The 22018-nt window shown below is 40.5% G+C and overlaps 1 protein-coding gene across 1 annotated transcript in view; it reads left to right on the top strand.

Moving 5' to 3' along the window:
* Nucleotides 1-5563: 5563 nt before the first annotated feature.
* Nucleotides 5564-22018, top strand: part of APIP (APAF1 interacting protein) — a 19955-nt gene continuing 3500 nt past the window's right edge. Inside the window, exons 1-5 of the mRNA XM_007468065.1 lie at nucleotides 5564-5822; nucleotides 13022-13122; nucleotides 17579-17627; nucleotides 18815-18932; nucleotides 20378-20513. Of these exons, the coding sequence (XP_007468127.1) occupies nucleotides 5766-5822; nucleotides 13022-13122; nucleotides 17579-17627; nucleotides 18815-18932; nucleotides 20378-20513 (461 nt within the window). The 5' untranslated portion in view covers nucleotides 5564-5765. The remainder of the gene's footprint in view (nucleotides 5823-13021; nucleotides 13123-17578; nucleotides 17628-18814; nucleotides 18933-20377; nucleotides 20514-22018) is intronic.

The raw sequence follows: 22018 nt of genomic DNA on the forward strand, positions 1-22018 counted from the left end.
CACTCTAATACCTAGTTAATGGGTTTGACATTATTTAAATAGCAATGGAAAGACGTGAAAAAAATTTCGAGCGAGTAAAATAAATAACCACAATAGAAAAATTGAACTTGTTTGCAGTTCCACAGACGTGGCTATGTTCACAAGGCTATAATTTACAAAAAAGAAAAGAAGAAAAACTGCACATGCTTTGAGACGGTCACAACTATAAACCCTGCAGAAAAGCTAAAATAATGGGATTTTAAATACAAAGTGAAGATACCCATGAACATGTTACCTGTTCTTTACTGACTTAGAACACTTGTCCTGAGAGACTGAAAAGGCATGTTAAGGACCAGATCCTTCTAAGAAAAGAAAGGAAAGTAAGGGGACCAGTTGCAGTAGACGAACTATTTTATTGTTTGATCAGAGAAGGCGTCCTCTGACAAAGTGAGTAGAGCTGAATGGAGGAAGCCATGCAAATCTCTGATGGAGAGCCTTCTAAACGGAGGAAACAGCAAGCACAAGAATGAGCAGAGGGCTTCCCTGGTGGTGCAGTGGTTGAATCCGCCTGCCAATGCAGGGGACACAGGTTCGAGCCCTGGTCCGGGATGATCCCACATGCTGCAGAGCAGCTAAGCCCGTGCACCACAACTACTGAGCCCGTGCTCTAGAGCCCACAAGCCACAATTACTGAGCCCACGTGCTACAACTACTGAAGCCCAGGCACCTAGAGCCCATGCTCCACAACAAGAGAAGCCACCACAATGAGAAGCCTGCACACCACAATGAAGAGTAGCCCCTGCTCGCCGCAACTAGAGAAAGCCCACGTGCAGCAACGAAGACCCAATGCAGCCAAAAATAAATAAATTAAAAATATTAAAAAAGAACATAAAAAAAATAAATTGTATGTTTACCCACATAAGAAAAATAAATTAAAAATAATTATTTTAAAGTTTAAAAAAAAAAAAAGAATGTGCAGGGAGCATGCTTGGTATGTTCAGAACTCACCAAGGGAGCCTGTGTGCTGGAGTGGAGTGAGTGTGAGGGGAGGCATGGTCAGAGCTGAACTCAGAGAGATGGAGGATTCATATCATATTCTGCTTTGTAAACCACAGTTAAGGACTTCAGATTTCATTCTGAGTTTAATGAGGAGCTCTTGAAGGGTTTTCAGCAGAGGAGTAACATGATCTGATTTATAATTTAAAAGCAGCACTCTGAAAACTGCATGGAGAATGGCCTGTACTGGGCCAAGGGTGGTGGTAGAGACATCTATTGGGACATTCCTGCAATAATCTAGATTAGAGGTGGTGGTAGCTTGCACCAGTCTAGTTGGTAGCAGAAGTGGTGAGGAGTGGTCAGATTACATTTAAAAGGTAGAGTCAACAAGAATTTCTGATAGTTTGGATGTGGCATATGAAAGTCAGGAGTCAAGGATGACTCGAGTTAGGAGTACAAGTAAAAAAACCCAAAAATCCAAATTAGATGCCACAGCTCCAAAAGGAACATTTTTCTTTCATAAAAAGTGCCCCAGGGGCTTCCCTGGCAGTGCAGCGGTTGAGAGTCCGCCTGCCAGTGCAGGGGACATGGGTTCGTGCCCCGGTTAGGGAAGATCCCACATGCCGCGGAGCGGCTGGGCCCGTGAGCCATGGCGGCTGAGCCTGCGCGTCCGGAGCCTGTGCTCCACAACGGGAGAGGCCACAACAGTGAGAGGCCCGTGTACTGGGGGGGGGGGGGAAAAAAAAAAAAAGGGCCCCAGAGGCCTATATAGACTTGATTCCTATTCAGCTATTCAAATGTAGACAGAAAAATCCCATTAAAAATCAGGTCAGTTATAAAGAGCCTGTGCTTACTCTTGTGCAAAGCACTGGCCTAGGGAAACAATCCAAGGAAACTACATTTGATTCTTCCAAGTGTAGAAACTACAATTGCTCTCTTCCCCTCTCTTAGCATGAGACCTACCATACATACACACACAAGCCAGGACTTGATCGTATCAGTGCTAAAGCTGAGGCATCAATATAAAGTGTAATGACTGATGGGTAAGTCAGGTGGGTTGGGGGGGTATCTCCCATCTGCCCTTCCAGATCTATTCATCAACCCTCCCCCATACTACTATATGGGCCACATCAACAGGTCTCCTTGCTTTGGCCTCCAGTTGGGTTCTGCCAATGAGCAGAATAAGCAGGAGACTGAAAGGAGAGAGAAGAGTGAGGTCAGGACATTTTTTTCCCCAGCCCTCTCCTTGAAGGGTTGCCTGGCCTGACTGGATCCTTTAATTGAAGGGCACAGCTCCATCAGAGGTCCTCCCACAGGCTCCCTCCTCCCCAGTTCCAGGAAGTGCTCGCTTCCCATGCCTCTTCAAGCCAAGGAGTGGTCACAGCACCTTACTCAAAACAGCCCATTAGGGCTTCCCTGGTGGTGCAGTGGTTGGGAGTCCGCCTGCCGGTGCAGGGGACGCGGGTTCGTGCCCCGGTCCGGGAAGATCCCACATGCCGCGGAGCGGCTGGACCCGTGAGCCATGGCCGCTGAGCCTGCGCGTCCGGAGCCTGTGCTCCGCAACGGGAGAGGCCGCACAGTGAAAGGCCAGCCTACCGCAAAAAAAAATACAAAAAAACAGCCCATTAGTACAGCACCATCTCTACACCCTAAATTCACAAAAACAGTCACTTATAAAACTCTCCTCAAATTACCCATTTCTAGAGTGTCATCGATTCCCTTGCCAGGAGCCTGTAAAAAGATTTAAGAGGGTGGCATTGAAGTAACAAGAAAAATTTCAAACCACAAGGAAGGTCACTCCATTTGAAGGAACAATATGAGCAAAGAAAGGAAAGAGAAGTACAGATGTTTAGGTAAAGGTGAATGATCGGAGGAGCCTAAATGCACAAACTTAACCCAAACCCAGATCTGAATCAAAATTTCCAAATTACTGCCTTTGTTGTAGTCACTTGTGTAAATGTATCCAAGAGTCATTTGTTTATAGTTCGAACCCCTATATTAAAATGTGCCTTTCTTGTTCTCAGATATGGCAAATACCCTTGCAAAGTAGCACAATTATTTTCTGTAGGAAATGACCAAAATGTTCATGGTAATAGCCTGGAGACTAGGTGGCATTTATAGATAAATTACAGGGAGATCTACAAGTTCCCTAGAATCACATACAAAATTTTGCATGTATGCATTTTTCTGAAGAAGTGGTATAGCTTTTATCAGTTTTCAAATAAGTTTACTCCCCTCTAAAAATCAGTGCTAGTAGATTCCCAAAGAAACTCGCCTGAATTTAAATTTACCAACTTTAATTCTTCCCTAGAAATGTTTCATTAACACAAGAAAGGCCTTGATCGAAGAAAAGTATCCAGTAGATCACCAGCTATAGTAAATGTACTGCTTAGCAAGTACAAAAAATAAAAAGAGTCACCATACACTCCATTTTGTTTACAGAATCTGTTGATTCCTTCATACACTTAGCACTGAATGATACATTTATAAAGACCCTGCTGGAATTGTAAGGTATGTCAGAATGGCTGCAGAACTATTTTCTCTGGATGAAATAAACCAAACACTTCAGAAGAGGTTTCAGCTTGCAATATCGGTCTTCTTGGTATTAAACTATAAAATTTAAATTCTACATGAATCCCAGTTTATTCTGCAATCTTGGAACAAGGGCAAAAAGAAATCACCACTCAAGAGTGTAGGAAAAGAATGAACACATGCATAAGAGTTTGGGGATTTACACATTTTTTTGTAAAGGCAAATGATGCTCAAGACAACAATAAGGTGTATTTAAGAGTATATCATCTTAGAAACAGAGAGGTCAGTGACATATACTTTAACTCTTAAACGGTCTTACCATCCTTTACACACAGTCTGGCATTTTAGTATCTTATTTAAAATAATGATGGTTGCTGAAATACCATTTCACAATGTAGATATTACCAGAATATATCACTTATTAAAAAAAAAAGTCTCATCACTGGATCTTAAAATCTCAGTGAACTCATCTTAACATTAACTTCGTGTAACATTTTTTTCTGAGCCTCAAGTAGCTCAGAATATGTAGGCAATGCCTACTGCACCTAATTTTTTATATTACAATTCATCCTGTGGAGTGACTGAATGATGCGCAGGTAATAATAAACTCAGTACCTGCCCGCCACCCATGTGAAGAAAAATAATGCCAGGCACACTATATTACATAGTATTAAACACTGTAAGAATTATGTTAATTGTGTCAATACCACTCTTTAATGACAACTTTCTATAATAAGTTTTGTGAACAAAGAAGAATTTCAATGACTATCCAGTTCTACAAGGGTTAAGTAATAACCCACTCAAGTTGCCCAGCCACAGTGCGACCTGAGAGGAATTCAGGACGAAGCACTCTGCTTTGGATAAACAGGCCCTTAGATAGTTCGAAGCATATCTCAGGTAGAATTTCAATGACCCTGGATTCTTACATCTTCCTGTTCATAGAAATATACTAAAACCATTAACATGAGATATCTGTTCTTTGTGATTAGCAGTAATCTTTTACCAAGATATATGCTTGACTGTATGTATTTCCTAGACAAAAAAATTCATATACAATCTGGCTTCCCCCCCTACCTCTGCAGAGCAGTTCCTCGGAGCTGAGTGGCTGTTTCCCGTGCTATAATCGCCAGTAAGCCGCTGAATAAAACTTAAACTCACAACTCTTATGTTGTATGTCTTTAAGTCGACACCTTCTTGGTAGGATTCCCCTCCTAAATTTTCACTCTTTCAGGCTCATGTTTTGGTTAAACATTCTTCCCGACCTATGTCTAACGGCTGGACATTTACAAATTGGGTCCTTTACCACAGTCGTCGCGTGGAGCAACCCAAGTGGCCTCGAAGGTCTCCCAATAGAGACAGGTCAGAAGAATGAATAAAAACGGCTAACGGTGACGTTTAAATCTCAACAAACTTGGTCAACCTAACAACTCTAAAGAAACCTGAAATGTGACTGGGAAAAGGCCCGAGAGATGCCTCACAACCCAAATTCCAAGGCAAGGTCACGGAGAAGCCGTATCAACCAGGCGGCCAGGGACGGAATCAAGTTCTCTTAGTTTCCCCAAAAGCCCTTTGCGGCATGCAGTAGGCCAAGTCAGCAGACTCCTCCCCGAGAAAAAGCCAAGGGAACAGTGAGCCCCTGGCAACTCACACCCAGATGCAGGCCTTCAATCAAAAAGCTCCAGCCCCAGGCCCATTGCTCAGATACACAGAAGCTGAGCGAGCCCCAGCCACTCACCTCGCAGCCACTGCGTGCTGTGAAACCATCTCCAACTAGCTCCACGGCCGGCAGACCACCCAGGAGCCCCCTTAACCAGCCCTGGGCTTCGGCAGAAGCCCAGCAGGCAACGCAGCAACAGTTGATCACAGCCAAGCCTCCAGGAGGCCGCCATCTTCCCGGCCTTCTCCCGGGCTGCCCTCTGCACAGCCTGATCGCCCAGTCATCAAGGCCCTCTCAGGCCCCGCCTCCCACCCTGTTGGACACGCCCCCTGGACGCCAGCCACCCCTCTGAGCCTTGGAATCAAGCTCTCCTAGCCCCGCCTCCAACATCTTGGCCCCGCCTCCCGATCAGGCGGCTCCGCGGTTGGGTCTCCAGGCAGCGAAGCCCTCCCAGACCCGCCTTTCGCCTTGTCCGCCCCGCCCCCGGGGTGCCCTCAGGGCCGCCTGATTGCAGTTCGGCCCTTGCCGCGTCAATCCAGGCGGAGCGCCAGAAGCAAAGCCGTGAGAAGGTTGGAGGGCGCGGGTACCCCTCGTCCGGGCCATGTCTAGCTGTTACGCTCCGGAGGGAGACTGTTGCTCACTGCAGTGTCGCGCGCAGGTAGGGGCGGGGCCACCGATGCACAGTATTCCCAGGAGGCGAGCCGCCGGCGCGGCGCTGCGGCGGAAGCGGGGTGCAGGTCGGATGGGGTTTCAGGCCGGTCCGGACGCGACCCCCGCGCGCCGCCGCTCCGGTTCCTCGTGCAGACCTGAGGCCCCGGGCCCCGAGGCGGGCCTCCTTCCAGCGCTGGGATTCTTTGATGGCGGGGGTTGGGCACCAAACGTTGAAAAGGGAAAAATAACGGGAGGAGAGCGTCGGGCGTCTTTCGTGTGTGTTTCAAAACAACTTAACATGAACATAGACCAAGTTGGGAAACGTGAAGCTCTGGAGTGGAAATGAAGCTAAGACTGTGCTCTCGAGCTTCTTTTCTGCGCCCTGGCGACCAGCCCGACGTTTGCCGCGCAGTAGATACTCGGAAACGTACGCCGAGCCAGATCTGCGGACTGTAGCCGGCACTTTTCATCTGCATAGTTGCTCTTTGCCTGTCTAGGTTTAGATTGATTATGGGATGATCGTAAAGAGGATTTTTCCTTAAGCAGAAGTCAAAGGAAAATCCACCCTCTGGCTGCACATAACTTTTCATTCACTTCTGCGCACTAAGAATGTTATGGAACACCCACGTGCTCAGGGTGGTGATTAAGACAATGGCCTGCGGTCTGGAGGAGAGCTAGACGAATAAACAATTAGAATGTGGGAAGCCTTGCTTAGAGACAGGGAAAGTCCTTATTCCTCCTGTTATTCTTTTTCGGGGCTGAACACCCCAATTAAAAAGTAGTAACATGACAGATTTTACTGGGAAATACTTGTTAACCACTATCTTGTGCAAATAAGTGGCTTAACACAGATTAGCAAAGTCCCTTGTTTCCTTTTTCCCACTTATTACAGCTTATTTATTTTTTCCTCTTTTCACTGCCAACTAAAAATTGTCGCACACTGTCTGCCTCTACAGGGTTTAAGGTCACCATCTACTGGAGTGGTTGACCTTCAACACACCCTGAAAGGAGGTCAAAGAGGAGGTAGGAATGATATGTTCAAGGAAGAACAGGACTTCAGATAGTTATTTTTAAGAGAACATATTATGAGCCCAATTTCTTGCATCTTATATCTAGAAAAGCACTAAAAGGATTAATGGAGACATCTCCTCGTGACCAGCGGCAGACTTCTTGTGATTAGCAGCAGCCATCTGCCAAAATGTGTGCTTGATTCCATGTAACCCCCCTTCACTAAAATCACGTCTCTACTGACCTCCCCCCCACCCCACCGCTTTGGAGCAGTTCCTCTGAGCTGAGAGGCTCCCTCCCGGGTTATTTTGCCCCCAATTAAACTTAACTGGCACATTGTGCATTTTTTTTCAGTCGACATCATTTTTTTTAAAACTACCCCCAGAGTATAAACTCCTTTAGTGCAGAGACTTTGTCTTGTTCATGGCTGAATTCCCAGGAAGTGCTTGGTACATAGACACTCAAGGAATACTTATGACTGGTATCACTACCCACTTAGCTACTCAGCCAGCTGAAACTTAGAATTCCTCTAAGCCTTCCTTTTTTTCAGTCTTCTCACCCAAAGCCCACCCTTTCTTTTTAACTTCTCAATTATCTTCCAAATCCATCTCCACCATCACCACCTTACAATTTCATTTTGAAATTATTTCCACATTCTTCTTCTGGTCTGGTCTTTTGCTTCCTTGGTTGTCACGCTTCAGCCTCTTCTCTTTATTGCCACTGTAGATACGTTTCAAAAACAAAGTATGATCCTATTCATCTTCTACTTAAAACTACTCAGCAGTTATCAACCATCTATAGCATAGATGGTTGGTCCTTAGGTGAAAGGTCCTTACAGTCTTTTTCCCTCCCCCCTCCATCCCATAGAACCTAATTCCGGTTCCAACTACTCAGAGTTCTCTCTGACTGAAATGCCCTTTCTCCTCTTCACCTACCTGCATACTTGGCCATCCTTCATTAAAACTTAGCTCAGCATCCCTTCCTCTATGAAGCTTTTCCCAACTCCTCCCACCAGTAGCTTCTGTTCCCATAATGCCCTGGACCATCTTGTTTTATATATTGCTTTGTCGTTTCACAGCTGTTAACTTCTTTACTAGAGTTTGAGCCCTCAAGGGTAAGGATTTTCTCTTACTCGTATTTATTTCTTCAGGGCCTTCAGTAAAGGTTTGTTGAATGAATGAATGAGAGGGCTATATAATAGACACCAAAAAAAGGTACACAGTGCAAACGCCACGGCACAGAGTTTGAGGAAGTATCACTTCCTGCGGAGAAGATGAGAGAAGGAATCATAGGGGAAGTAGGTAGGAAGCCTGGTGTAAAGGCTGACAAGCAAGAGTTTGACAGCTAGAGGTGGGATAATTGGAGATCCAGCATGAGCAATAACAGTGCAAAGAGAAAAAGATGTATTCTTGGCTGGCAAGAAAATGTGTCTTAGTCATCTATTGCTGCACAGCCAGTATCCCAAAACTTAGGCTTAATGCACAATCATTGTCTCACACAGTTTCTCATGATTAGGAATCCAGGAGAGTTTAGCTCAAGGTTCTGGCTCAAGGTTTCTCATGAGTTGGCGGTCAAGCTGTCAGCTGGAGCTGCAGGCATCTCAAAGCTTGACTGCCGCTGGGATCTGCTTCCAAGCTCACAGAGTTAGTGGCAGGCCTCTGTTCCTCACATTTTATTGGCTGGAGGCCTCAGTTCTTCGCTCTATGGCCTTCTGCATAGGCTGAGTACCCTTACAACATGGCAGCTGGATTCCCCCAGAGCAGGTGATCCAAGAGAGAGCAACCGAGGCAGAAGCTGTAGGCTTTAGTAACCTGCCATCAGAAGTGACATACTGTCACGTCTTAGTCTGTCTTCACACAGACCAGCCCGGTACAATGTGGGATGGAACTCGACATGAGGATGTGAATACCAGGAAGCAGGGAGAGCCATCCTGGAGGTTGATTACCACAACTAGGTTGACTAGAACTGAGAGATGTATGTAAAGAAGTGAAAGAAAATATGTGAAAAGTTAAATTGGAGCAAGAAAGCAGATGGACTTAAATAAGAGACCCAGGGGCTGATATTTGAACATTAAATGATTTGAGGAAGGGAGTTCAGCGATCAAAGTAGTGTTATTATTTTAGTACTAATAATAGAGTGAAGGGTAAGCTGGAGAAGAAAAAGGAGAAATTGTAGGCAAGGAGACCAAATAGGAAAAGATAACTTTAACCCTCCCCAAATATGTGTCCGTGGGATCTTTTACTCAGTTCTGGCAAAATAAGAAAAATAAGGATGATGGTAAAGTGAATTTAACAAAATTAATTGCATTCATTTAAAGAAATATGTTTCATTCCGACATTATCCTTCCTACTCTGTTAAAAATGCACTTTCCTTTTTGAAAAATATAATAATGGATGGTTGAATATAACCAGTGTCATTAACTGGTAACCTTATGTCAGTCCCTAAAATTTAAAAAACAGCAACAGGGCTTCCCTGGTGGCGCAGTGCTTGAGAGTCCGCCTGCCGATGCAGGAGACGCGGGTTCGTGCCCCGTTTCGGGAGGATCCCACATGCCGCGGAGCGGCTGGGCCCGTGAGCCATGGCCGCTGGGCCTGCGCGTCCGGAGCCTGTGCTCCGCAAATGGGAGAGGCCACGGCAGTGAGAGGCCCGCATAACGCAAGAACCGGTCTTGAAATTCAGAAGTCTAAGAATCACTGATCCAGATTATTAAAATAAGGACACTGATAGCCAGAAAGGGTCACAGACTCGCTGTAGTGGGGGTCAAAGCTAAAGCCAGACTCCTTGTCTTCTGATTTCTAGTCAGTGCTTAACTGGTAAGAAGAGTTTTTGTTTTTTGTGTTTTTTGCGGTACGCGGGCCTCTCACTGTTGTGGCCTCTCCCGTTGCGGAGCACAGGCTCCGGACGCGCTGGCTCAGCGGCCGTGGCTCACAGGCCCAGCCGCTCTGCGGCATGTGGGATCTTCCTGGACCGGGGCACGAAGCCGCGTCCCCTGCATCGGCAGGTGGACTCTCAACCACTGCGCCACCAGGGAGGCCCCGTAAGAAGAGTTTTTAAGTGTAGTGAAGGTAGGAGGGAGAAATAGGGCTTTGAGTGGAGGTGAAGTTGCAAAGAAAACCAGTATGCAAAGAGTAGAATGAATCAGAAGTGCAGAAGGAAACAAAGACCAGAGACAGAGAAAATGCTGACACCTTGACTGTGCCTGTATACAGTCCATTCTTAGGCCAGTGCGAGGAAAAATTCTGCAAGACTGAAATGATCAAAAAAGACTACTAGGTGTCTTGGGGCTATCTTTACGCTATTTTACAGGTCTGTGAATTGTCGAATGCTGACAGTAATGCAGATGATTATTTTTCATAGGAAGGCAAGTCGTGTTATAGAGATTCAACTTATTGCTGCAGTGGATATTGTCCAGTTTTTCTATATCATTTATTTGTAAATCCAGGATTCCTGATTATTTTTATGTGTGTGTGTTTTGAATTCTCTTTGGACACCGTTGTATCATCCTTTTGGTTCCCTCATTTAATTGATGGGCTAAATACATTTGACACGTGTTCGTTTTATGTTTGTAAGAGTCCCTTGGGAAAACCTCTATCTGAGGAATAATGCCTCTATTATGCTTAAATTGAAAGAAAAGGTGGGGGAAGGGATTAGAGCCATTGTTGGCTGTGAGCAGGTATCTCAGTGACATTGGAGGCTGATTTCCTTAAAATAACTAGATTGAAAAATTGGGGAAATGAAGTATTGATTCAAAAACTGTTTAGGCTTTAGTGTTTTGAAAGTATATACAAAATACTGTTAAATGTTTCTTCCTCACTGTATGGAACCTCTACTGTAAGAAGTTGATTGTAATTCATCTTTAGATATGTCTTTCAAAATTCTTATTCTAACAGACCTAACAATAACAGACAAGTAATACTGACATTCAGGGAAGAGCTAAATACTAACTAAACCTTTTCTTTCTTGTGAATTCTTATTAAAATACATATTTTAATTTTTACTTTTCTTATTATTCTGGATAACTTAAATGACTGCATTTTTACTAAATATATCTCTGTGGGTTCCTGCTGCTAAGTGATTATTTTTCTTGAAATTGTAATTTTGTGGGTTTGAACGATTGAATGAAACTTTATTAACAACAGCTGCCTTACCATTGTTATTCCTGTAGCATGAAGCAGGCTAATTGTTCTAATACCTCAGTACTGGAAAGACAAAAGGGAAAAAGGGGAGGCCCTTAATAACAGACTGTTTTCTATAATGTTTGCAACGTGCCCTGCAAGTTGATGGTTGAGGATTGGAAAACTGCAGGAGTCTTCTCATTAGCTGTAATTTAATATGTAATTAAAATATCACTTTTATCCCTAAAAAAGGAAATAGCAAATTATACAGGGCATGGGTAATTTTGGCTAGATTTCATAAGGAAAGATATAAGAAAGACCAATATAACTTTACTTTTAATTTTAATTCAGGAATTTTTAACTCGTTAAAATGGGAAGGAAACGAATGTTGACTGTCACACATTGTGCTTCATGCTTTGTATCCATTATATCTCATTTTAATCCTCATAATGTTCTCATTTAATGGATGAGTAAACTGAGGCCCAAGGTCACGTAAGCAATAAATGGTGTAATATAGATTTGCCTTTGTGTCCATTAACTCCTAAGCCTGTGTTCAATCAGAACTTTTAAAAAATGTCAACATTCCTATGTTTTTAATTTTATATATTTAAGTCTACTCCATCAAATGATCATTCGTAGTATTTATCTAAAATAAAAATGTGTATGTAAAATATTAACAGTGAATTTGGGAAAATATCATAATTTCAGAAATCCAATTAAATAGCTGAAAATTTAGTCTGTTCAATAATAATCCCTCTTTGGACTCAAAGGTGTTTTTTTCCCCTTTACCCAGTGCCAAGATTTATATATGCAGGTTTGCTAGCTGTGCTTCTCTGCACAGTGTGGCTACTTCTTGTTCACGTTCACCTGGAGGGTATAGCCCCTTGGGGTCCCGTGTGTATGTAGGGATTTTCTATTAGATGCCCTATTCTGAGCACACCCAAGGTTTTATCTTGTGTTTCTAGTGACATGCATAGCTATCAAAATTGAAGAGGTCACCAGAGATTTGCAAATACCTTCAGGGAAATTGGGGCTTTGGATCTCACTTCCCTCCCAGGTAGACTCACTCTTGTTTCTTTTATGGCTGTGAAACCTTATTTTCTTGCCAGCTCAGCAGTATATTTTGAAATATTTTTTGAATGACTTATTCAGCAGTTTTACTTGTTTTCAAGGTAAGGGTTGTATATTATACTGCCAAAATGGAATTCATTGTATTTCTTTATTATAGTTTTTGTTTTCATTAATTTTAGCTTTAAAAAAGAGGGGGAAATGCCTTGTTTTGTTTTCTAAAGAAGTAATCATTAGACATTTAAAAGTAAGGCTCTTATTTCAACTAGATTTATCATACTGATCATTTCACCATTTATACAAATATGGAATCATTATATAGTACACCTGAAACTAATATAATGTTCTATGTCAATTATACCTCAGTATAAATAAATAAATAAGTAAGGCTCAGTGTTTATCCCAACATATATCTTCATAGGATTGGGCCTAGAAAGTATTAATTATGATTGTTTCTGAGTACTTTTTATATTATTTTCTTGACTTTATAATTCCATAATAAGTATATATTGCTTTTGTAATAAGAGAAAACAATACAATTGCTATGAAACAAAGGACATTTTTAGAATAAAAATAAAATTGAACCAACACAGGTAATAAACAAATAACTATCATAGTATATCATGCCTTAATTGAATACGATGTTATGTGTAAAGAAATTTTCTGGACAGACTGAAGCATGTTCCTCTCAGCACCAGATCCTATTTTATTCCAGCCATTTCAGTAGATACTTTGTAATGTAATCTGGGCATTTCTCCACCTTGTTCTTGCAACCTGTTCCATAATATTAGACTGTATAGCCCTGAATAATTCCTGGTTGCAAAATAATATAGTAGATCCACATTCCAAACATTAAAAACAAAATATATTTTGTAATAATTTTCTCCCTCACCGTACCCTCTCTATGGTAGATTTTCTTAAACTTCCTTAAATTGGTTTCTTAATAGAGATATCATCTAGAATAGTCATTTGATAAAATAATGTCTATTTTAGAAATCATTCTCTTCTTTTTAAGGACAAGGAACATCCAAAATACCTGATCCCAGAGCTCTGCAAACAGTTTTACCATTTGGGCTGGGTCACTGGGACCGGAGGAGGAATTAGCTTGAAGCATGGGTAAGTTTCTGGCTGATTTCATTTCTGAGAATTCTCCATATAAGTAGACCACAGAGAGCCTAACATGTATTACGTACAAAGAACAACCGATGATCAGTTTTATGATACTGACGGTATTTAGTTTCTAAATAGAGAAATAGGTATTTGCATAACTGAATGGAATAAGTGTGCAGATGTTGCAGATATAATAAATATTTAAGGATTTAAGAACCATAATTTCTAATCAGAATAATTTGGTCCCCAGTCCATGGAGTACCAACGTTAAATAACATGTTGCTGGGTATGTTCATATGTCTGGAACTACCAAGGGTCCCCTCTGGATAGACAGGATTTGTTTCAAAGGTTCAGATACATATTTTAAAGTCACTTAAATATAGATTACTAACCACCTAAAATTCTAACAGTTACATTTTTTTGAGTCCAAAAAAAGGCAATATGCCTTTCTAAATGCATGTATCATTATTAATGGACATAGCACCTGCAGGTCCATGTTGTTCACAGGACAAAACAAGAGGTACTGGCCTTGAAACAGAAGGAATGAATAGTAGTTAATTGTTCTTTAGACTTACTCACTGTCTTTCCTTTAAGAGGGTGAAGAAATAAGTAACCTACTAACAATGAAAATAGAGGTTGTGGAATCTCACTCTCTTAAGTGTTTCTGGAACAGGATTAATGTATTTGCTCCTGAAATATTTTAGGAATAATATTGTCTGGAGGCTGAATGTTAAAACTGAGTAACTTGATTTATTTCTTTATCCTAATTCACTTTCTTTAACAAAATTGGATTACTACAATATTTATGTAATGTTGAATTGTTTAGAAAAGAATGGAATGTAAAATATAATCAGAACATTTTGAACAAAGGGGATTTTATGACATACCACAAGATGATGCCATTGAAATTTCATCTGCTTCAAATTGCCAAGGAATTCATGAAATATTAATTAAACTGTGGGAAATGACAGGAGAGCCCTTAGTCAACAAATGTCACAGTTCATGTGTAGGGAGGCTCTCAGTCTGGAAACGTTCTGTTCCACATAGTATCAATACATGGGACATCCGTCACGTGCGTCCTCTCTTACCATCAACCCAGTGCTAATGTGTCAGTCAGCATTTTGCAGGTTTTCAAGTTATTTTGCCAAAACTTTCAAGTTGATCTGTTCACAGCAAAGTCCTATAATAACAACACTTGTTGTTTCATTTATTCATTTAGGAGTTGAGTCCTAGTAATTTGGTTTCTCACCTGTATTACTTACAATAAATTATATTCTAAACATTGCCTTTAGTTAACTGCTTTTTTTTTTGCATTTGAAGAAATAGTTTGTATATGTACAAAAGAGCTTTCTACCAAACTGAGTTAAAATAACTTTTCCAACTGGCTCAAAAAAAACAGCTAAGTTAATAGAATGCAGGTAAGGGACCATTGCAGATCTCAAGAGGGAATATTTTTGATCATAAAGACACAAAAGACTATGTTCTTTGTAAAACTAAAATTCTTTGTAGAACCATGCACTAAAATTATGTGTGGTCACCCTAAAACACTCACTGGCACCTCTTAAAATTAATCGGCTTTATGGCACTACAGTCAATTTATAGGGAAGTTGCATTGTGTTTGTAAAATGCTTTTTCCTCAGCTTCTTAATTGGTGAGGAGCCTCCTGGGGGTCACAGGCGAAGACAGCCACAGTTTTATGGCACCGTATTTGGAATCTTTCTAACTTTTTGATTTACAGAGTAGAATGGGTAATTTGTAGTAACGTTGAATTTTCTCCCTAATATTTAAATGACTTCATAGACCCGTATCAATAATTTTATCAGCAATATTATTCTCATGTTAGTGAAAGTTTGGTTTTCTTTATCTGATGCTTAGAGCAAATAAATTTGGAATGAAGCACAAACCCAATAGATTGTGTTTCCAGAATAATTCTAGCAATAAGCCCTTTGGGGAATATGAAATTATTACTGATTCCAAGGTTTGGCTACTATCAGTTCAGCTTATGCTACTGGTGTATGGTGCCAAAAATGTATATAATAAAGGATAGCTTGGGCTTCCCTGGTGGCGCAGTGGTTGGGAGTCCGCCTGCCGATGCGGGGGACACGGGTTCGTGCCCCGGTCCGGGAAGATCCCACATGCCGCGGAGCGGCTGGGCCCGTGAGCCGTGGCCACTGAGCCTGCGCGTCCGGGGCCTGTGCTCCGCAGCGGGAGGGGCCACAGCAGTGAGAGGCCCGCGTACCACACACGCAAAAAAAGATAGCTTAAGACACATATAACAGTTAAATCAGAAGGAAGAAATGGAGGACCAAGAAAATAACAGTAATCAAGGCAATTCCAGGATACTAAGCAGCCATTATGCTTAGGCTGGTTTCCCGTCTTTCACAGCATTATATTTTTATGTGTCAGAGACACTAATCCTGTTCTATGCTATTAGAATTAAAATTAATAAACCTATATTGTAGACAAGATAATTGAATCATAGTAAGGTTTAAAGGATTTTTTTTAAGTAAATAAAAATAGAACATGTATTATAAACTCTTGGGTTTTGTTCACCTGCTCACCACATTGTGAAAGAGCAGGGAGTATGGAGAAAATAAATTCTAAAACTTAATACCTTGAAACTCAAAATGCTTTTGTTTGTGGCTTACAGTACCAAGTAAATACTTCACTTTTAGTCTTTGGCATGTTTCCCTCCTAAAATAAAAGCTCTGTCATCTTTGTATTAATATTTTTATCCACGTATCTCCTTCTTTGTAGGTATACTTTTTTCTAAAACCTATTTAGCTAATCTTTTAATTACTCAAAGTTGATCAAAGTCTAAACTGATTTCCATTTTATAAAGGCAGTAATAAAAATAGGTTTAGCATACCAGGGAATTTCCTAGAGGTCCAATGTAGGACTCCACGATTTCACTGCTGAGGCCACAGGTTCAATCCCTGGTCCGGGAGCTAAGATCCCACAAGCCATGCGGCATGGCCAAAAAAAAAAGACACTTAGCATACCAAATTATTTGAACAAACTGAATAAAAACCCTGGATTTTCCCACTTCGTAGGTGGAGTTTATTTACCAGCAGACTGTTTCGAACTTTATTTGAGTCTGTTCCCAGAACTGCATAAAGAGGTGACTGGACTAGGTACCACACATGATTCTAGAGTCTCTTTCATGTTACATGAGGACAAAAGATTTGGATCCCTGATATTTATAAGGGGCCGTTTTAACAGTAGTGATCCCTATGCATTCCCACCGGTTCCAGAGGAGTGCCACTTTATGGTTTTCTTATGCAACAAAGTTCTAAAGCAATAGGTACTTTGTGAAAATGAATGCTTGAACAAAGCTTACTCTGCTTTGGATTTCACTCCCATTATCAGGCATTTATTTTCTAGACCTTAATTTACCAGTAGATCCTTAAGGGAACTTTCTTAAATTTTTTTCAGTTCCAAGTCTATAGGTTTATTAGTAACCCCAACTTTGACAGCTCAATTCAATATAGGCAGTCATCCTCATTTTCACTGGGAAACAGTTAATATTTATTCAGTATCCCTACGTCCATGCCTCAGTGGCAGAAGCTGGAGCGTGCAGGTGCTGGTATTTCCTTCATTTGCATTATGTGGCAGTTCTTTAACGCCCTCTGTCAGCAACTGAAACTGACACATGAGCCAAAGGACCTTTGTTGAGGGTGGAGAGAATTTAGAGAAGATTTTAGATTAATTACCAGAGCAAGTTTGAAAGCACCTTGTGGTAAGTGGTACTGCTATAGCATCTCCCTTAGCACAATGTGCTGTGTAACACAGAGATCTCCAGATGTAGCCATGCCTTTTATATTTCTAACTTTCTGCAATTGTTCTGGCTTTGTTACCAAATATTTTCACAAGATAGAAGTGTTTTTCAATTAGGAAGCATATACTGTTCCACCCAAAAAGTAGCCCAGTGTTAATGCTGTAATTTAACAAACCATCAGCAGAGGTCTCTGAGCGTCATGTTTTATAATAAGAGCATTTCAAACAATAAAATTAACCCTGATTTCTTGCAAGCAGAGATCTACTCCAAGTGAGCATATTTCCCCTGATTGGACTTTAGAATAACTGTGTTCCATGTATAGTAAGATAAACTCTGCTTATTCATGCTTAAAGATGCTAAAGACTTATGTTTTCAGATTTTTATTTCCCCTAACCAGATAAAAGCCTGGTTACCATTGATTTTGCACCATAAAAGGAAATAAAGAAATATATATGAAAATGTAACAAAAGCAACTATCAACATTTGACTGTGTCACCAGCATTATAAAATTAATTTGGTATTCTTTCTATACAGCCTACACCATTAATTAAATAAAGCAGCTATTTGTATGACTTGATTTATAAAGATCATTAATGATTGGACTGCAAGGGTACACTTTTCTTTTTGCAAAAGCAGAACATTAGAGTTAAAATAAATACCAATTTCTGTATTTTGTGTTACCAGCAACGAAATCTACATTGCTCCTTCAGGAGTGCAAAAGGAACGCATTCAGGTATGGTAAAGGGATACCTCTTAAACCCAAATGTCTGTTCTTCTCTACTTGATTATTGTTTTGTGAAATGGAATTAATATTAGAAGAAATCTTAGTTTTGAAGGGAGGTTATATTGTGATAATTTAAATAACTAATCAACAAACATTTGGTAAGTAACTATTACATTTTTTTAAGGTGGTAAGGATCCTGCTTGCAATCAGGTGTTTTGAATTCTCATTCAGCCTCTAGAGGGCAAAAGTGAATAGTGCAATCTTAAGTCATAATAAAAAATGATTCTAACTTTGCAGCATTATAACACCATCTTTATCAGGCTAATAGGGTAATCAGATTGGTGGTCTCAAATGGACCAAACTGATTCATATTTAATAATGGCAAAGCTCTTTCAATTTAAAGTTATAAAACTTTGTTTCAACATTTTGAGAAGACCATTCTGTATTAATGCTAGAATAAACCCAGAAGAGAGTTAAAACAAGCACATAATACTTAATTCTGTCTAAGGCATAGTGCTTCATTAATAAAACATTTATACTGTAGTTTGTAATAAACCCTGGCAAAGGAAGGTTACAAGTCAGAGATATGCATGTATTACTAGGAAAAACCTGTGGATCTACATAATTCCTTAGAACTTGAAAAATAGAGTACGTCATCGAGATTAACATTTCTGAGTACCAGTTAAGTTTCTCAAGGGATTAGAAAATTTTACTCTGTATTTTTCCTCTTATATTATGAAATGTGAAAAAAATTATAACACCCATTCTAAAATGATGATTATATAGTCTCTCTGAAATATAGTTGTGGAATTACACGGCAAAGCTGAGAAACTAAGTTGATGAAATGACATCAACATCATTACATGCACATTAAATTTTCCATATCACTTTTTTCTTCAAATTCTAAAGGTCGATTTTTTTAACTTTCTTGAGATGATTTTTATTAGTAGAAGACATTTTTTTATTTCTCAAAATGGTGAAAAAATTTTGAGAGAGAAACTATAATTATATAAATATTTAAAATATGAGTTAAATATGTATATATATTAGCACTGTTTATATATACTATGTATAAATGGAATTGTGTATACACACACACACACACACACACACACACACACACACACACAAGAAAGGGGACATTTCTAATTGATATTGTATAAGCCTTCTTTTTTTCTTTTTCCCCCTCTAAATAGCCTGAAGACATGTTTGTTTGTGACATCAATGAACAGGACATAAGTGGACCTCCACCATATAAGAATCTTAAAAAAAGCCAGTGTACTCCTCTTTTCATGAATGCTTACACAATGAGAGGTAGGCAGAAAATGTATTCAACGTAAAGAATATTTGCAGAGTAGGCTCCTGTAAATAATGGCAATTATTCACAGTTCTTGAATACCTGCTATGTGCAAGGACTTTAAATATGTTAACTCATTCAGTCCTCACATCCGCCTCTGTGGGAGGTCCATTATTACTTCATTTTATATATGAGAGGACAGAGGCTCTGGGAAGATTTTTCCCAAAATAAACAGCCAGTGAGTATTGGGGCCAGAATTCCAACCTAGATCAATATGATTCCACTAGATTGTCAAATTAACCAACTAAATATTATATTTACAATCCAATTCCTACGCTTAGTTCAGAGTTATATCTCTGGGAACTTGTAGTAGAAGTTAATCAAAATACAAATGAGGGAAAATCATGCCCTTTTCTTCACTTCAGTAGGAGTGATCCTCTTTTTTGAAAAATTTACTTTATGATAAAAATAGGACTCTTAATTTAATTCCCAGAAATTGTGGTAGCAAACCAACCTGGAAAGGTTGAACCTAGAGGAAGGACAATGTGAAAGTAGGAAAGTATAACTGAAGTGCTGGCTCAGCCTTAGCAATGAAGTCATTAGGACCATGCTTTAGTATAGCCCCTGAATAAGATCAATATAGAGTTAGTAATCATGCCATGTGCTGTTCCCAGACGTTATCAGCTACTACTGAAAGGATGAAACTTCAGCAACAGATTCTAACAGCATGAAGAATCTTTCCTAGCAAAAAGCTAAATAAACTTCCCATTGCAAAAATAGCCATTACTGAGTTTTATAGCATACAAATTCTTTTTTAGGTAAATCCCTCGCATCTGTATCTTAAAATCCCTACCATCCCCTTATGTTACTAAGATATGGCCTACACTATGAAGCATATCTTGGTGATTAAGGGTCAGACTAAGCTGGGTTCAAATCCAAGTTCTTCAACTACTGTCTGTAGTTGGACAACGTAGTTAAATAAACATGGACAAATTATTTAACATCTCGGAGCCTCATGTCCTTGACCATTAAATGGGGGAGATGGTTGTTGTGATGATACGAAGAGATAACATCTATAAAGGGGATTTGCCCAGTGCCTGGCACATAGGAATCCCTAATTGAGTGGTAGTAGTATTATGATTATGATCTCCACAGTCATTATAGTTGTACTTCAGACCATCTAAAGGATATTTCTTGAGCACGTATAAAGTATCGTGCATTGTCCTGATGCTGGATAAAGCTTAATTGTTTTTCTTTTTCTTTCTGACTTCTCTATCAGTAGTTCTCTTTCCCATCTTCCTTTCTCCCCTCCTACCCGCTGCCAACTTATTATTCCATGCCAAGAAAAACAAGTCCAAAGCCATATACAAATAAGTGTGTGTGTTTATGTGTATATATTTTTTTCTTTAAAAGGTGCAATTTAGTTTTCACTGAGCATGTAAATGTATTCTTCCCCCTCCAGGAGCAGGTGCTGTGATTCATACCCACTCTAAAGCTGCTGTCATGGCCACCCTTCTTTTCCCGGGAAGGGAGTTTAAAATTACACATCAAGAGATGATCAAAGGAATAAAGAAATGTATCTCGGGAGGGTATTACAGGTATTTCCCCCTATTTTTTGCTTAAATAATTTGAACAGGGCTTCCCTGGTGGCGCAGTGGTTGAGAGTCTGCCTGCCGATGCAGGGGACATGGGTTCGTGCCCCAGTCCGGGAAGATCCCCCATGCCACAGAGCAGCTGGGCCCGTGAGCCATGGCCGCTGAGCCTGCGCGTCCGGAGCCTGTGCTCCGCAACGGGAGAGGCCACAGCAGTGAGAGACCCGTGTACCCCCAAAAAAAAAAAAAAAAAAAAAAAGAATAATTTGAACAGTATTTCTCCTTCTTGTAATGAACAGGATACTGATCTTTTTATGTATTTAATGAGATGTTGTAGATCTGTATTAGATAGTACCCCCCTTAATATTATACTTCCAGATCTATTCTCAGTGACACAAATCAGATGCCTCCCCTCCTTTTCCCCATCCCCAACCAGCCTTGGTAAATTATGGCCAACATGAATAATTAAATGTTTGTCAGAGTAAAATGCAAAAATCCTGGCTGAGATATCTACAGAGATGGAAAGAGTGTGTTCCTTTATTGCAGAGCCCCAAGAGCAAGCTCTCCTCACCTTCACTTTGTCTTCAGGAAGTTTCAGCTCTGACTAAATCTTATACTTCATTTTGATCTCATGTAGTATTTCTGGAATATTTTCATTTTTAAAAAAGTTTTATAATTATTTTAATTAAGTAGATCTCTATACATTTATAATTTTTCAGTGTGGAAACTGGCATAGATAGTATAGAATAGAGGCCTTCTGGCTAAAATCAGCTAAACCCACCAGCCCACAAAAATGTAGCAAATATTCATCAATCTAGAGTAGTGACATGAAGAAACACGTTCCCAGGGCTCAGGGACAGGCTAGGCATTTTGTTTGAATGTACAGGCATTCTTGTTCCTGAGCCTTCACCCTTCCCAATTTCCTAAAGGGGCTGAATCCACTTTGCCTTGTTTAGAGGAAAAGGGTGCCAGTTTTTCTAAAGTGTTCTTACAGCAATATCTTACTGTTACTGCACATAATAGACTGTATGTGTTTAAACTAGTGTGCTGAGAAGTTAATTGGACTTGATTTTAGTTAATATTTATTGTGTGCCTAAAGTATTCCTCAGCACTGGGAAACACCTATTTACAAAAGTTAAATATTTAAATTATGAAAGTGTACATACTAAAAAAAGCATAGCCGCATATTGCCTTTTCCATATCTGGGTCTTGAAGGAGAGGCATTATGTGTGCTGTCAGTTTCATCGGCATTTGATTGCTTTGGTGAAGAAATAAAAATAGGTCAGAAGGGGCTTCCCTGGTGGCGCAGTGGTTGAGAGTCTGCCTGCCGATTCAGGGGACACGGGTTCGTGCCCCAATCTGGGAAGATCCCACGTGCCACGGAGCGGCTGGGCCCGTGCGCCATGGCCGCTGAGCCTGCGCGACCGGAGCCTGTGCTCCGCAACGGTAGAGGCCACAACAGTGAGAGGCCTGTGTACCGCAAAAAAAAAAAAAAAAAAAGGGAAGAAAAA

The sequence above is a fragment of the Lipotes vexillifer genome, unplaced genomic scaffold (genome assembly GCF_000442215.2).
Source record: "Lipotes vexillifer unplaced genomic scaffold, Lipotes_vexillifer_v1.1 scaffold451, whole genome shotgun sequence".
Classification (NCBI taxonomy): Eukaryota; Metazoa; Chordata; class Mammalia; order Artiodactyla; family Lipotidae; genus Lipotes; species Lipotes vexillifer.